General features: G+C 37.6%; 1 protein-coding gene across 6 annotated transcripts in view; it reads left to right on the top strand.

Annotated features, from left to right (window-relative positions):
- The window catches only part of SPAST (spastin), a 39,610-nt gene that overhangs the window by 16,576 nt on the left and 5,526 nt on the right, over positions 1-17,508 (top strand). For all 6 annotated transcript variants that reach the window (XM_030035810.2, XM_030035807.2, XM_030035811.2 and 3 more), the window contains 12 exons: positions 2,238-2,425; positions 3,447-3,580; positions 3,909-4,002; positions 6,274-6,348; positions 7,615-7,686; positions 8,187-8,262; positions 8,785-8,876; positions 10,696-10,775; positions 11,605-11,647; positions 12,352-12,431; positions 13,815-13,885; positions 15,843-15,883. In XM_030035810.2, the coding sequence (XP_029891670.1) occupies positions 2,238-2,425; positions 3,447-3,580; positions 3,909-4,002; positions 6,274-6,348; positions 7,615-7,686; positions 8,187-8,262; positions 8,785-8,876; positions 10,696-10,775; positions 11,605-11,647; positions 12,352-12,431; positions 13,815-13,885; positions 15,843-15,883 (1,046 nt within the window). The remainder of the gene's footprint in view (positions 1-2,237; positions 2,426-3,446; positions 3,581-3,908; positions 4,003-6,273; positions 6,349-7,614; positions 7,687-8,186; positions 8,263-8,784; positions 8,877-10,695; positions 10,776-11,604; positions 11,648-12,351; positions 12,432-13,814; positions 13,886-15,842; positions 15,884-17,508) is intronic.

The raw sequence follows: 17,508 nt of genomic DNA, 5'->3' as shown, positions 1-17,508 counted from the left end.
CAACTGTGTTCAAGAGTAGTTCATCAGTGCTACTTCCTGTGCTACCCATCAGGACTGACCACAGAACACATGTAAACTTAGTGGTCTTGATTCCTGGAGGTACAGCTAGAGTAAATCATAATTTGTATTTAAACCTTTCTCCCCCCCCCCCCCCCCCCCCCCCCCCCCCATATTTCTAGCTTCCTGAAATACTCCTTACCTGTGCAATTTTATGATACTCAAAATTGCAATGTGTGTGTATTGTTCTCAATAAATGGGGGTAGTTCTGGGAAAGTGTCATAGTTGAGCAACATGTTAGGGTGAAGGAGATGGAGAAAAACTACTTCAGCTTTTTGAAGCCTTCCCATGTTGACTTTAAGCTAGCTGTCCAAATGAGGCTGAAGGAAAAAAACAACAAAAAACAACCAAACTGAGTGCTATTTTTTATTAAATTGGACCAAACCGTTGAGTAGCTAGGTTAATAGATTCATATACTGCCTTTTGAACTTGAAAGTTACTAAGTATGCCTAATTTTGAAAAGTTTTTGACTTGGAAATTTCTGTGCAATAATAACTAAGTAAATTTAATCAGCTCTGGATCTGTGTGTGATTTAGTAGGGGCTTTTTTTGTTGTGTTGGGGGGGGGGGGGGGAATTGTGTTTTGGCCTTTTTTTGTGTTTTGGTTTTTGGGGTGTTTTGTTTTGTTTTTACAAGAAGTGTCTTGCAGATAAATGTAGTTAATCTAATTAATCATATTCTTGAAGTTCTCTTGGTTTTTGCATATTGATACATCTGCATTGTTTATGATAACCCCTGCAGAGTTTCTTGTAACTTAAAAGGCATAGATTTGTGACTGAAGAAAGGCTTTAGAAGCTTGTTAGCCAAGTAGTTCAATGCATGGATAACTGCAGGCTGCATAAAGGTTTGCTCTTGGTAGTATGCAAGACTTTTATGTTTAAAGAGGCTGAGAACATGGTAGTAATTAATTGATCCTTCCATGATACTGTTTCATTGAAGAATTCTTATCTGAATTTTTTAAACACAACATTCAAAATTATGAGGCTTTCTACTTAAAGTATTTTTCACTGAACTGCAATATTATAAATTAAAAATTCTTCGTAGAGTCATTAACTTCCTTAAAAATCAGAGTTCTTTGGCCTGTTGCTTAAGACTAACAAGTCAAACTGAGCTGCAGATTTTAGAAATCTTAGTGAAGAAACTTGTAGGTGAAATCTGTCTTGAGCTTCCTTACCTCTGACACTATATTTCTCTTATCTAATCAAAAGGCTCCTTAACCCTTTTAAAAGGATATAAAATAAGGCAGTATTTACAGTTTCCATTGCAGACAACAGTACTGTACTAGACAGTTTCCAGTACTGTATTCCCACCAGAAAAAAAAACCAATCTGATGCTGTGCTCTAATCATTAATGAGCCTGACCAACCTGCATGCTTGCTGTAGCACGTTCTTAGTCTCTGTTTTGATGTTTTATACTTGCCATTTCTGTGCCAAGGAACCTTATTTTATCATGTATCCCATACAGAGAATGTTGAAATCAAGTGCTATTTCAGTTACTCTGGACCAAAATGGCCTTCCTAATTGAATTCAGTGGTATAATATAATATTTTAAGACTTAATTTTAAATGTAGGAAGGTAAGCTGTTTCAGAGCTGTCCATTCAGAATTTACTTACACCTTGAGATTCCTGAAGTGCAATCAAGTTGTAAAAAAAAGCTCCTGGTAGTTGCTTGCAGGTATAACTATTTTAATTTTCCCAAATTAAAGTGCCTTGGAGAAGCTTCTGTGTGGAAGGTGCTGATAGTGTTAGCTAGCATCCAAAGTAGCTAGCCTGCTAACATCACTTAAGGAATGAATGCTCTGAATCTAATGGCTTGAAATTTGGGGATTATTATAATGATTATTTTTAGGAGTTCTTGGGAAGGAAAATCTTCTGGCTTGTGTTCTGTCATCTTCACTAAAGGAATAGATGGTGTTCTTCCCTTGTTACAGGACTAAGCTGTCTCCAGCTTTTCTAAGATGGCTAACTAGTGTTGGTTTTGAGAGCTCCTAAAAATTCAAAACTTAACTTTAGGAGAAAGCTACAGTTAATATCCCCTTAAAAATACTAAACCTCTTCAAAAACTTGTATTATTCTGCTATAATACTGTATTATATGTCTCAACAATACTGTCTTCAAGTTAGAATTGATGGTAGAAGTATGACTGCTGAAAATGTTCTCACAACATTGGTTTTCTTTATAGAAAGTGGAGCGGTTCCAAAAAAGAAGGATCCCTTAACACACACGAGTAATTCCCTTCCTCGTTCAAAAACTATTGCAAAAGCTGGATCCACAGGCCTTTCAGGTCACCATAGAACACCTAGCTACAGTGGGATATCAACTTCTTCTGTGTCTAGACCAGCACCTAATCCTGCAGCTTCAACTCATAAGGTATGATAAGGATAAATATAATAGCAGTATACACTTTGAAAGTCAATGTAAACTCCAGAACAAACTTTGGATTTACTGCCTTTATTGCAGTATTGTAGTAGCAGAAAGTTTTTGGAAAGAAACCCTAAACCCCTAAATTTTTGGCCAAGCCTCTTGAGCTAGACTGCAGAGTGGATTTCAGAAATCGGGAGGCATTGGGTGGCTGCATGGGCAAACGGATTTTAATTGTGATTGCAGTAATAAATGATAATACTTGTTTTGAAAATTTTATGGGAAACTAAGGGAAGCTTATCTAGGAGAAAAATAAATGTTACTCCCGGTATGTAAAAGAAAAAAACCCTCCTAATACAGAACTACAAGTTTTCCCCCTACATGTTCCTTCTCTTCCAAAGCATGTATGCACAGGTTGTATTGCAACCACATTGGAAAGCAAATTATGGTTAGATTGTGACTGAAATACAAAATTAAGTTCTATACTAATAAGACACAAAAATGCTGCATTTCTTTTGACCCATCTCTTTCCCTCCCATCCTTATCTCCCCCTGATACTCACACAGTAAAGTAGAATAAAGAGCAGTATGGACAGAACATAAATGTGGTTAAGCATTGCTGCTGCTGTAATATGAAGGCTTTTAAGTGGCCTGTTAGCAAGCATGACAGCAGTAGAAATTCTTGCTTATAGGCATTGAGAATCTGAAACAGTTTGTGATGCTCTATGACTAGACTATGCTGGGGGAAAATACCATAGTTAAATATAATGAATTATCTTAAAAGAAAATAAAAAAATCCCCAAACCAAAATCAAACCAAAAAGCCCTTCCTCACTGGAGCCCAAGATGTTCTACTAGTGACTGAATATGATAGTATGATTTATAGCAAAATACAGCATCAGAATATCTGGTATGTGTTAATGTATTAGGTTTTACCAGACCATATGAAATGTAAAAGTAATTTTGTTAACAGTATCCTTTAAAGTATCGAGTTGGTTTTTTGTTTGTTTGTTTTCCTCCCCTGTTCTCCAGACTGCTCCTAAAAATAGCAGAACAAATAAGCCTTCTACTCCTACCACTGCTCCTCGAAAAAAGAAAGACTTGAAGATATTTAGAAATGTGGACAGTAATCTTGCTAATCTTATCCTGAATGAAATTGTTGATAGGTAAGTCTGAAGAAAAGCAGGCTTTTCAATGCAGAAAACCAGTTTTTTGTTCAGTACAGTCTTGGTCCACTTGGAATGAAAATTAGTACTTTTGTTTGGTTTGGGTTTTTGGGGGGTTGTTTTGGGTGGGGTTTTTTGTTGTTGTTGTTACTTTGGCAAAAGGATGAAATTTCATATCAGATATGTTTATCGTTTTAAATGCTTAATATAAGCTGTAGATTTCCTCAAAAGGGTTCTGTATAAATAGTCAAATGCATTAAATTAGTCAGCTGCAGCTGAAAAAGAGCATCTCATTGTTAGACTAATTAGTATTCCATTTCTTTGTTAGTGGACCAGCTGTCAAATTTGATGATATTGCAGGGCAGGAACTGGCTAAACAAGCTTTGCAAGAAATTGTTATCCTTCCTTCTCTTAGACCTGAGGTAAGCAACTGGGTTTTGTTATCACTCTGTCACAGAATCAAAGAAATATATTGTGCTTCACACATTAAGTAGTGATTCTTGATTCCTGTCTCTACTGTTTATGATTCCTATCGATAGCTGTGTGGTGATAGCTGTCTTGGAAAACGAGAATGAAGAATTTATGTGTTAAAATAGTACCATGAAATTCCTTGTCATCTGGTTAGTGTTGGAGAAAGTGACTGAGGCAGTAGCTTGAAATAAACAAAAACCAGCAAACCACAAACCCCTAAAACACCAAACCAAAAAATTCCTGAAAATTTGTGAGGCTGACTGTTCCAGATAACTATAGCTGTGTGTCCAACCCGATATGGACATGTAAAAGACAAAGCTCATAACTGGAAGAGTAAAACAGATGAGATTTGTATAGGTAAATTAAGTCATGACACTATCTGATTTGAAAAATATTAAATTGGTATTGTGGTCAAGTTCTCTGTGTGGATGTTGGTTAGACATTCTTCTGCAGAAGGAAAATGTCATTGTACCATCTCTGTTATTACAGTGCTTTAGTATGTCAACCTTGTTGTTCAGTAACACTATACAATGAGCTGAGTGGGACGGACTTTGAGATATGAGGCTTGGAAGAGTTACAACTCTTCCCCAATAACAGTTGATATTTTCAGTAAGGTTGTCTTCGTATTACTGTAGTTAGCAATGGGCCTGACCTTGGCATAGGTTGAGATATAACAAGGACAGAGAATCCTGCGACTTTTTAAACATTCCTTGGAAGAAAAGATGTTGGTTTTATTCCTTGTAAATGCACATGGTAGATGTGGCAACTATAGGGGAATGTTTAGTAAATTAAATACTACTTCAGTTTTAACCTTTAATGAGTCTTGAACTCAAATTAATGTTTAAACAAGCCAATTAATGGCATTTTTGTGGGAGCGCTAGAGTTGAGGTGAATAAACAGAAAACAGTGGCTGCAACCATTTCAGCAGTAAGATGCTAATAAAATGCTAGCAATTAGTTCAGACCATGTTTAGTATGATTAGCCTGTTAACAAAAATTTTAAAAGCTTCGTGTGTCTCAGTGATAAATGGCAGTTGCAGCTGAACTGTGTAGGTGATGATAAAGGTGAGGGAGAGTTGTACATTTGGTCTGGACTATCTGAAAATGGTGGAACTCCCACAGAATGATTCCAAATAAAAAGAGTCCGGCAGGAGATGCATATGGTGGTGTGCAGTGTGGAAGGCAGAAACACTTGACGAATGTAGTTATCCAGGTTAAAATGCTGTAAGATAAGTAGTATGTCTTAGTGAAATAGGATCATGCTGCCTTACTATTTTTAGTGATCAAAGTCAAGCACAAACAAAATGCTGTGAATGATGAAATAATACAGAACATGCATGTTGGTCAGTCATCTTAGAAACACTACACCGGTAATGGAGTCATTTGTTATCATGGATATTGTAGAAAGGAGTGCCTGCCAGCAGTGGTGTTTAGACATGGTGTGTATATATAAGACTCCCTACTATTCCTTTTGGTTGGTTGTTGGAATTACCAGAAGCTGGAATGGAGGCCAAAAAAGGAACTCCAGAACTCTTGAGGAAAGTGGTAAAGACAAAGCACTGGGGAAAACAGGCTACTAAACCAAGCTAACTAAAAGATACGTACTCCGAGAAATTGTAGATTTGCTTGCTGTGGTGCTGCGTATGATGGGTGCAGTTCTACAGTGTAGGAAAGATGAATCCCATGCACAGGGAGAGGGAGGAGATTACTATCGGTAGCATTTAGGGAAAGTAGGTGGTAGTTAAGTAATATTCTAAATAGTTTTGGTCAAGGCCTGTCTTCTCAAGTTTCATTTAATAAAAAAAAAAAAAAAAAGAGAGAAAGATGAAGGGGTTCTTCCATATGGAGATAGTAGGAACATTGCTTTAATCCTCTTACTACACACTTGCATTCCCCTCTTTTTAAATGCAGTTGGGTGCTTTAAACTTAATAGGCTGGTCTGTCTTGTGGAACGTGTTACTGCCTTTCATACTCCTTTCATAGTGCCTCTATGAAATGATCATGACATAATTTAACTGTTGTGTCGGAAAAAATAGTGATGTGCATTAGGTCAAGTTAGTGATAGAATGTAGCTCTTTAAAAATCTGTACTGTTGTAGCACTGCCTCTGTTCCTACCACTGCTAGCCAGTGAGCCATTCTCCGTCTTAAACCATTTTCTTACAAAGGTAAATCAACATCATCTTTAAGTCTTTGGAGGTAATTTATGATGATGTACTTTTCAGTTATTTACAGGACTTAGAGCTCCTGCACGTGGTTTACTGCTGTTTGGCCCTCCAGGAAATGGGAAGACAATGTTGGTGAGAAAATTACTTCATGCATGTGTTAGTGGGCTTAAAATGTAACCATAAGGGGTGGCTTTCAGTTTGGGTGTTGTAGTAATAAACTGTATATTCTTCCTGGATATGTGTTATGGTGTCAATTTAATACAAAAATGCAAAATTGTTTTTAACTGTGCATTTTGCAGGGGAGGGAATTGCTAAACTGTTCTCTATTTAACTCTTTTCAATATCACAAGTAATATTTTAAAATTTACACCAGCAAGTCCAAGTTTCATTTTCAGAGAGAGTAAAAGTAACATGGTTAATTGATTGTGTACAGCAATGATTAATCACAAATGGTCTGCTCTCCATTAAAACATACTAGAAGTGCATTTTGGAAATGGAGCAGGAGCATAGGAGCAAGGGAGGAGGGCGTTGTCTCACTTTCACACTGCTGTGTAAAGAGCCTAAGTGCTGTGGAACTGTCTGGCTGCTGCTTGTTTTCTCACCCTGATGTGCTGGGTTTGGGGGACTGGAGTGAAATGGCTGTGCATCAGCCAGGGAGCGTCGCATGTCCTGATGCAGCTGAGCTGGGCACATCATCCTGCATCACATGGCATGGCTGCAGCTGCACTCTCCCTTTGCTGATACTGAAGCTGGATCAGCTCTGAAACGCAGGAGTGTGACTATTGAGCAGCTTGCTTGGGCTCATCTGTTGTGTTTCGCATACTGGAACGTAATTGCTAATCACTAAAATTACAACTGTATAACCAAGGAATCATAATTTCTTGAATGTGGTGAAACTGTTAAAGAAGAGGGTGCTCTGTATGAGCATTCTGGCTGAACTGATTCTTTTTCCTAGCTTTCCTCTGAAAATAGTTTTCTCCTTACCCTATGGTAAAGATCAAAAACTCTGTAATTTTTAATATGATTTGATCCAACTGCTGCCCTAAATTACCACCCTAAATTAGTTTAAACTGTTTCAGGTGTCTACTCAGGATACATTGAAAGGAGCTGGAGACTTGTATTCTTCAGTAAGCAAGTTGTAGTTGGCCATAGAGATGATGTGATCAGAGAGGTCTAAGGGAGGCTGGAAATTTCTCTAGTGGTTCGACTGCTTAGCTGTTGTTATTTGTAAGTGGCCTGTACAGAAGTTTTCTGTAGCATCTACAAGGTGTTCCCTTTGAAGGAATAGGGGTTTTCAAAATTGTCGGTCAGGACATGAGTGCTAACTACAGAAGCGGAGAGGTATCTTCAGTGTAATGTTTTAAAAAGTGTTGGTTTTTTTTTTTCTCCCTCTCCTAGGCCAAAGCAGTTGCTGCAGAATCAAATGCTACTTTCTTTAATATAAGTGCAGCAAGCCTAACTTCAAAATACGTAAGTAGTAGCTGTAAATTATATTGATCTGAAAACACGTGCTGTAATTGGGGCTTAAGAAGGCCAGAGACTTCTGAAGAGTCCTTGGTGAACTCGTAGCCTATAGTGAACAAAATTTTTAAAAAGTGACTTACGAAGTAAATTTTGTTTTGTGCTTGCGATAACTCAATGTCAAAGGCTTTTGCAGTTCAGAATGACCATGGCTGTCATATAGATGAGTGGTTGTGGGCTTTTTCTTCTTTCCCAGCTCCCTTTCACTCTGATAATTTAGGCACCAAAATCTCTTGACAATTCAATTCTGATCATAAGTGAAGTTGTAATGGTTCTTTTAAGACATAAACAATACTGTCGTATATAATACTGGACTAGTGATAATCTAAGCGCGTATGAATGGACTGTGTGGTTGGTTATCAGCTAGATTTTCTGTAGGTCCTTATGTTAGTGCTCTCGTAATAAACACTTTCTAAGCCCCCTCCAAAAACAGTTTATTGTTATTTTAGGTGGGTGAAGGGGAGAAACTGGTGCGTGCTCTATTTGCAGTAGCCAGAGAACTTCAGCCTTCTATAATTTTCATTGGTAAGACCTTAAATGTTGTTGACTTTTGTGTATTTTCTTCAATATTTTGACTTATTAAATTGAAATAATTGGGTAAACTTCTTTGGGTAATTTCTGCAGTGCAGAGCAAGTGTCTTGGATATGAGCTGCTGGCTAATCAGTAGTTCCATATAGAGCATGTTAGATTACTGTTGTGATATTTAATTGGTGTTAATAGTGGGAAGAAATGCCCTCAAAAACACAAATGCTGTGCTACATTTACAGAGTAAGTCCATTTACGTATTAAACTTCAAACATTAAAATGGGTTTTGCTTGTCCTGAGTTGCAGTTTATTATCAGCAGAATTTTTTTTTTTCATCTGTGCTTGGTGTTACATATCCAAAGGACAACATGTTATACAAGCTTTTAAACTTTACTGTCTGTCTCTTAGGGAATAAAGATCTGATCTCTCTTACGGGAGCCCTATATTAGCAAAAGAACTTAGACAAATATGAAGACTTTGATGTTGTATGCTTAATTAAGATATATTTCTTTGTTTTTTAGATGAAGTTGATAGCCTTTTGTGTGAAAGACGAGAAGGTGAACATGATGCTAGTAGGCGTCTAAAAACAGAATTTTTAATAGAATTTGATGGTGTAAGTATTTAGTCTTGGGTATTGTTTGATTTAGCTGAATTGGCTAATGTAGTGGGTGCCAATACAAGCTACAGATGAAGCACAGAGAGGATTTGGCTACTGGGGCTTAGCTCTGTCCACCTCCCCACCACCTGCATTGGCAAACAGCTTTTTTCTGTTGCTGTTAATTTTTCACCTGCTTACTGTAGTATTCTGTAAAACTCAGTCTGGGGTGAAAGGTAGTAATCTGGCAATGAGCTGAAATAATGGGTTGAAAGATTATGGACAGAGAAGAAAGAAAAACAAATGGCAATAATAAAGGAGCTGTGAGAGCAAATGCTCTTACAGGGCAAGAGGGACGCTTGAGGGTTAGGCATAGTTGAATCCTTGCTTGCAATTGCATGTTTTGGTGAAGCACATCTCTTCATTCTGGCAAAGTAAAAGAAGATTAAATGGCTTTTAAGTAGTGTCTTTTTGGTTTTTAAGGGTTACGTGTCACAAAAGCATGTGCTCTCAAGGGGTAAGGTGAGACTTGAGGGATGAGGATTTCAAACAAACTAGTTCATATTGTGTCAGAGCTGTGCACACAAACATCAGAAGGATTAATTTCTGTGTTAGTATGCTTTTTATTGAGCTATAAATTTTTTCTTGGCATCATGACCTAGAGATGACAGGATACAGTAAGAATATATTTAATAGCACATATATAATACCAAGGAAAAGGAACTGGGTTTCATAGTTGGGGGCAGGGGTGGGCAGAGAAACAAATTAATATCAGAATATTTTTCTGTCACATAGCACTTTTTTTTGTATTGAACAATCTTAGTTTATATTCCGCTAGCACAGTGGAATATTGCTAGAGTAGTGAAGCAATAGTAATGAGGTACAGGAGGAGAAGGTAACTATATAGAAGGACAACAAGATTGGGAAAAAATTCTCCAAAGTGAGATGAATCAGGACAAATAATGCAATGTGACAATGATGTGCAGAAATTATTACACACACACACAGAATTTTCCCTTAAAATGAAAAGGGGAAAATTAAACATGATTAGTAAGTTTAGCAAATTTTGGATCAAGGTGTAACTGTATCATACAGTATTTTTGTGGAACTTTTTGGACTCGAAGCAGCAATGAACTTAAGTCCATAAAGGATTGGACAGTAGGTAAATAATAACGTCTCTGATACCCAAATGTTTTCTCTGAAGTCTGGAAGCTGTAAGTCTCCATATTCTTGGGTATAAAATCAAGTCTTGCAATTGAGTGAATTGGGAAAATTACTGTGTCTGTGTACTATTGAATAGCTTCTCATTTTGATTACTAGCTTCTTGCAAGACCCCTATTAGATGAATCTCTGATCTGATTTAGTGGTTCTGGCTGTACCTTAGTCTACAGTTTTGATTCGCTCTTTCTCTGTAGGCTTCAAAGCAATGTTTGGTGTTGAAACCTACAACAACAGAAAGTCTCTAGCTTTATAAACCCATTAGGTTTTATCTCTGGATGACTAAACTTCTAAGTGCTTTTTGTAGTCTCAGTTTTCTCCAGGATTGTAATGTGCAATTCCACAGCAACATTTGTGCTCTTGCAAGACTCTTTTCAAGCATCATAATTTGGGCTTAGTGTCCTGTGTTTACATTGCTTTTTTTAATTTTTACTTTTTCCTAGTTTGCCTTTACATTTATCTAAAGAATATTTTAAAGCTAACTGCATGGAAAAAAAAAAAGCTTATACAGTAAGATCCCATCAGTGTGCTGAATACATGGCAAGTCTCTAACTGGTTTTGTTGTATTACTGCTACCTGATGTAAGCTGAAAGCTGTCTTGCCTTCCTGTGTTATACAGGTGCAGTCTTCTGGAGAGGACAGAATACTTGTGATGGGAGCAACAAACAGGCCACAGGAGCTTGATGATGCTGTTCTCAGGTATCAAAATGTCTCTTCCTTTGTTTGAATACAGTAATATGATGTTTGTTATGAAGAGCAGGTTTTGCTACTTAGTGTTTTGGTTGTTTTAAGTTTTGGAATAAGTAGCAAAAGCTGTTTGGCAAGGTTTATTTAAGCTCTCAAAGAGGTGCCTGTCTCTTCGCTCTTGGCATACATCTGCATAAGCATGATGGCCTTGGAATTGTCTAAAACAGCAGTACCTGTTGAGACCAAGTCAGCATTTTATAACCCTCTTGCATCTTACATATTGCTTTTTTATTATTTGGATTTTAATGGCAAGATGAAGGAAGAAATCTGGCCAGTGAAATCCAGTATTTCTTCTCTGTGAATATTGGACTTCTGATGTCCCATGCAATTACAGGTCTTGCTGTAGATTTGCCTTAGGACTTTTTTGCTACAAGTTCTCATACTTTCTTCTCTCGTCATTCTTGATTGAGGAAAATGGACATGTCAGCACTGTCTGAACAAATAAAACAAGTTGTTAATGATTCCAAAGACTTTTTGTGTACAATGAAGAGATGCTTGATTTTGTTGCTGGTAGCTGGTGGTATTTCTACCTTTAGAGTGTTACCTCTCTGGGAGGACTCATATTTTCAGATAAGAGTAAGGTGATACTGGTGGCTCGTGCGTATTGTTTGGTGTTTGGTTTGGGGTTTTTTTTGGGGGGGGGGGGGTGTTAATCTGTAGTTTTACTCCCAAGAATTTGATGATGTAAGTGAAATTTTGACACTTACCAACCCAAATGATAGATCTGTATGCGCTAAAAAGTTACAGAAGTGTCTGTGTATATATGTTTGGTTTTTTCTAGACGATTCACCAAACGGGTATACGTGTCTTTACCAAATGAGGAAGTAAGTATTGTTTTCCATGCATTTTCTTCATTTTAAGATCAATTTTATTTAAAAAGCATAAAATATATTTCATAGGCTATTCTTAACTTGCCCTAGTGGATGACTACAATTCTGTGAATTAACTTCTGGCCCAGCTTGGCCATACACACTGTGCTTTAATTCTGGTGACTATCTTAAGTTTTGGCATTATTTTTTTTTTTTTTACATGTGCTAGTAGTAAATCTGGTAGTAGCTACTCAGTGGTTCTTGGCTAGTGGGGTGTTGCTGACGAGCTGGCAGGCATGGACAAGTCTGAAGTAGGGCTTGCAGGAAAACGTTTGGTTGGCTGGACAAGAGTGTTTAGTGCAAAAGATGAGAGTAGCTTTTTTAAAGTAATGTTTTTCAGCTCAACAGCCGATTAGGGCTTTTGATGAGGATTCTAATGTATTATTCTTGAAGCAGTTTGACCCTTGATCTCAGAACCCCGTACCAGCTACTATGAAGAAAATTAACTCTATCCCAGCCAAAACCGGCACCTTACCAAACCCGTCTTTTCCCCTGGGGAGACAGTAGTGTACCGTCTAATCACAAAAGCACTATAGGCAAGTTTAAACTAGTGAAGCACAAAAGCTAACCTGCCAAACACATAGTTTTGTTGTTGCAACAGAATTTTAAGTGCACCATGAAAATGAGTTTTACATCTGATAAATGTATCTTCTTTTCAGACAAGATTGATTTTGCTAAAAAATCTTCTAAGCAAGCAAGGAAGTCCATTGACCCAAAAAGAGTTGGCGCAACTAGCTAGGTAAGTATTTTGTAACAATACTAAATAAACATACTCATCTATTTTAGTTATTAAACTGTTCTTATGCAAAAAAAAAAAAAAAAATCCCCCCAAACCCCAACTGAAACTGAAATATAATAACAATAATTGTGATGAAAAGGAATATAACAAAAAGACCCAAGAAAAGACAAGTGATGCATAGTGCAATTGCTCACCACCCGCTGACTGATGCCTGAGCAGTGATCTGCCCCTTCTGGCCGACCCCCACCACTTTATATACTGAGCATGATGTTCTGTGGTATGGAATATGCCTTTGGCTAGTTCGGGCCAGCTGTCCTGGCCATGCTCCCTCCCAGCCTCTTGTACACCTGCTTGCTGGCAGAGCATGGGAAACTGAAAAATCTTTAATTTAGGGTAAGTGCTACTTAGCAACAACTGAAACCTCAGTGTGTTTTCAACATTATTTTCATACTAAGTCCAAAACACACTGTACTAGCTACTAGAAGAAAATCAACTCTATCCCAGGCGAAACCAGGACAGCAACTTGAGTACGCTTTTTTTTTAAATGGTTTAGCCAAAATACGAAAGCTGAGGGTCCTGCCTTCTTCATTTGCCATCTTTGTTTTGAAAGAGATAGGTATTTAACCCCCTGTGGCAGTATACCCCCTCTGTGATTTTGTGTTCCTTTGCTCCTCTGCAACTTTTTCTATGAACTGTAACAGAATTACCTCCAGAAGACTGAGCTATGAAGCTCTTGCTACAGCCAGCCACTGCTCTACAAGCTGGGTGGATGGGGTTTTTTGTTTTAAATTTTTTGTTAGGCAACCCTTACTACTTGTTTTCACTTATGTTGGCAATATGTATTGGTGGCTTCCTGCTTCAGTGGAGGCTTTTAATGTGGAAAGTATTTCAATGGTTAACTTGGAAATTAAGTCTAATTCTGGAAAAGCTCCCATAGAGATTGGGTCCTTGGTTTGATTCCACCCCCTCCCCCCTTGTGGTTCTGAGGATTTGAATGTCAGTTGAGTTTTTGGTTTTATATTCATCTATGGCAAATGATGACAAACTAGTGGTAGGGCATTCTTGTAAGAGAAATAGTAAATGTGCTTGAGATTAGTTTTCACCTACAAATCCTAGTTGGTTGCTATCTTTTTGCTTTTCCTAGCATGTTATTTGGGACTTGAATATCTGTACTTAAATTTAATCTGGAAAAGACTTAAGTATAGTTCACTTACGTTGAATGCACTTCTGATTTATTAAACTTGCAAAACAACATCAAAATAGTACTTCTGATTAAGTAACACTTTAATAACCTGCAATTAAAATGAGATGGTTTGAAGGAGGTTTGTTTTTTGGTTTTGTTTTTTTTCTTCCTTCTTTCCCCCACTTTTTCCTTTGTCAAAGAATGACAGATGGATACTCTGGAAGTGATTTAACTGCATTGGCGAAGGATGCAGCGCTGGGCCCTATTCGAGGTAAGCTGCATAGCTTTTTATTTACGTTTTGAAAAAACTCAGTGCCCTTGATATTAGAGATATTCTCTTTTCCTACATCTTTTAAACTCTTAAACCTCTGAAATTAAGCTTTTTAGATTTGGATTTTGGTCTCTTCCTCATAATAGCATCTTTATAAGATTTACCTTACACAAAACCCTTCAGTAGCTCACCATGTGAAACAGACAATTTATGTGTCTTAAGAGGAAAGCAGGGTGAAGTGTTTTTCACAGATTTGTGGGATTTTTAACTAGTGCATCTTTCCTAGGCTGGTATTAGTTCTCTTATATTTAAATTATTACTTGAATAGCAGTCTCTGACTGCATTACTTGTCTTATAAAGTGGGCAGATTGCCTTCAAGTCTGAAAGAAGGAGATACTGAAACAGAAGCAATTTTGTGTTTCCTTATGGTTTTTTAGATATGGTTTGAATGGCATAGCTTTTTTTATTTTTAAATCTTCTTAATGTTGAATTGTGATCCAGATGACAATTGTGACTCAAGTAGAGTTTAACTGTAATTGTTCTTCCTCTGACACTTCCAGCTTTGAAAAAATACGATTTTAATGCAAAGTGAATACCTCTCTTCAAAAAAAAAAAAAACCCAAATCCCAACCGTGACACCCACCACCACCCCCCTTTGTTCTCTTTTACTAGCTAGTTATTATGTGTCCAGTAGCCACATCTGAAGGGGATGATTTTGTTTAGTGGAGATCCATAGTGGCAATTTGTAAAGAAAAGATTCTGAAGATTTGATGTTAGTTTTCTGTTTGCCGATACATTGTCCTACCTGATAGAAAGGTACTAAAGGCAGCCGGAGCAGAAGTGTTCTGTAATATCAGTGTATTATGTGTAAATAAAAGTTGTTGCAAGTCTCTTAAATGATTTATGGGGAGGAGAGGTCTGTGCATGTTTTGTGGGTGTGTTTGTTTTACTACTTTTTTTTTTTTTTTTTTTAATTGAGTCAAAAATCCTATAGCATCCAGTTTTGCCAGTGTGCTATCTCTTTGAAAGCAGCTGCTGGAAAGTAATGGTTTTTTTACCCACTTCCAGCTGTTGAGAATGTAAGGCACATCTTCCAAAATCCTGTATAATAACTGGGAAACAGAAATTCATTTAATAGCTCTCGCAAGAGACATCATGTCTCCTAAGACTTTGAATATATTTATTTAGAGTGGTTGAATAAATAATTTATGCATTTAGGTATGCAGGCTTTACTTTGCTGACAAATCACTTCACACGCAAGTCCATTTTGAGAAGAAACCATGAAATGGTGTGCAACCTGTTTCTTACCCCTGTTCCTGGCTTCCATAAAAAAAAAAAATTAAAATAAATTGTTTTATAAAGTCAGCCTTGCCAATCCTGCCTAGATTCTTTTTCTTGCGCCCTCTGAGCAAAAAGTTTGCTGTAGTATGTTGATGCCATAACAGTACTGCAAGTAAAAAAAACCCATAAAATGGTGGAATCTAATCATTCCTGTATCCTTCACCAGTACTGCATGGGCAAGAAGCACTCCTGTGTGCCCTGCCTGGTTTTTATTTCTGTATCCTTAGCTGTCAGTACCTTTCTGTTTCCTGAAAATTGTGCGTGTTTGAGGGGTAAGGGGGTTGCATGTACCAGGAATAATATGGGGGAAGACAGCTCTGTTACGCTTGTGTGCTGTTCCCCGTACTTTGGGAAGAAGGAAGCAGTTCTGCTACCACTTTGTACTGTATGTGCAGCGATTGAGTGTGGGAGCAGCCTGGTTGAGGAGCTGATGAATGAGGAAGAAGGAGGTAAAAACATGATGTACCTTTCTGTACAGGAGATTATGTTGAGGCAGAGAGGTATAATCTTTAGCTGTGGGTTTTTTTCAGAATAGAAGTGCTTTTAACATGCTTTAGTTGTCAGAAGTGATGAAAGTTTTCTTATGAATCTCACTGATCTTCCTTCATTTTTACAGAACTAAAACCAGAACAGGTGAAGAACATGTCTGCCAGTGAGGTATGCTGTTCTAGCAGTTTGAATAGAATGCATGCTCACCAGAAACTTTTAGGGTCCCTTTATTTACACATAGTATCATACAAAATACCTAACATAATTTTGGGGGGGTATTACCTTTTTGATTACTTCTTCACTGAAGAAAATTCTTTTGAGATTGAGAACCAAATCTGTCCTCAGATGTCTGAGGTTCTTTGTGTAGTTTGTTGGTTATCAGGTGTAAGAGTGCCTCTTCTTCTCATAGGAATTCTCTGCTGTTCTTAGTTTCAGCTGACTGGTCCTATCTTTTCCTTCACACTGAACTGCAACTTGATCTGTTGCCTATCAGATGATGTCAGAGGCCTTGCTTTTATTTTCTCGCAGTGTTACTCCCCCAAAACACTCCCAGAAGTATTATGTCAAGTGATTTATTTTATTTCTACCTCCCACCCTCATCTTTACATAAAGCAAGTCATCTTAGGGAGAACCTCTGAGGGATTTTAAAACATTTGTTTGTGTGTATGTATAATACTTAGATTCATTCACGTGGACCACCATAAAGCAAAAAAAAAAAAAAAAAAAAAAAAAAATTAAGTTCCTCACCACAAATTGCATCTGTAAACATCAAAAGAAAAGGAAGAGGTTGGTCCTGCATATAAGTTTCTGTTCAAATGTGTGTGCATGTCACAGTTACTTAGGGGACAACGAAGCAAAACTTAATTCCCCTGTTGTTTTCTGTGTTTAGCCTTAGATCATGGCTAAGGCTATGACAAGCTGAAAGGAATTGTTGCAGGAAGATGAGAACATCTGTGATAATTTGTTGTGAATGCAAGTGTATCTCCAATAGCCTATCAACACTAGTCCCAAAGAAATATGGGCAATCTTCTCCAATTGTAATGTTAATACTCCTTTAATAATGAGCTCACTTGTTCCACACACTTTGGTTATCTCCCATCATGTTTGGACATTTCTCTATACAGGAAATGTCTGCTAATAATCGTGTCCTCAGCAAACAACTGAAAGGCATGTGTTGAATCAGAGAGGTTAGATAATCGGGATTACTTGGCTGACCGCATAATATGGTCTGCATACAGCTGTGGTAAGGGCAGGAACTTTCAGTGCCTTGATCTCCTGGTATGCAGGGGTATGCCATAAATGTGTTTAAAAAAATCCCATGCCTTATCATTTACTCAGTTCTGTGCCCTCATGTGCACCAGCTTGCGCCACCTAGTGAAATAGGAAGTAATAACACAATTTCATGGGCTATTAAATAACAAGGCAGACATGATGATTACCAAATGTTAATTCATTAAAAATGGTAAATACTGATAGTCTTAAATTACAAGACTCTTGCACCGGGTCATACAATCATAGAACATCCCAGGTTGGAAGGGACCTTGAAAGATCATCTGCTTGGACCTTTCATGGGAAAGGGAGCCTAGATGAGATTATCTACCACCCTGCCCAATCACATCTTGAAAACCTCCAGCAATGGGGACTCTACCACATCCCTGGGGACGTTGTTCCAGTGAATGACTGTTGCCACTGTAAAAAATTTCTTATATCAAGATGAAGCCCTCATAGAATGTGCTTTGTTACAAGTGAATACTGAAGTACTTGAATAAACTGAAGTAAGTAAAGCACTTGTG

The sequence above is a fragment of the Aquila chrysaetos genome, chromosome 13 (genome assembly GCF_900496995.4).
Source record: "Aquila chrysaetos chrysaetos chromosome 13, bAquChr1.4, whole genome shotgun sequence".
Taxonomy (NCBI): Eukaryota; Metazoa; Chordata; class Aves; order Accipitriformes; family Accipitridae; genus Aquila; species Aquila chrysaetos.
The sequence above is the reverse complement of the archived record's forward strand: the minus strand, read 5'-3'. Positions and strand labels throughout refer to the sequence as shown.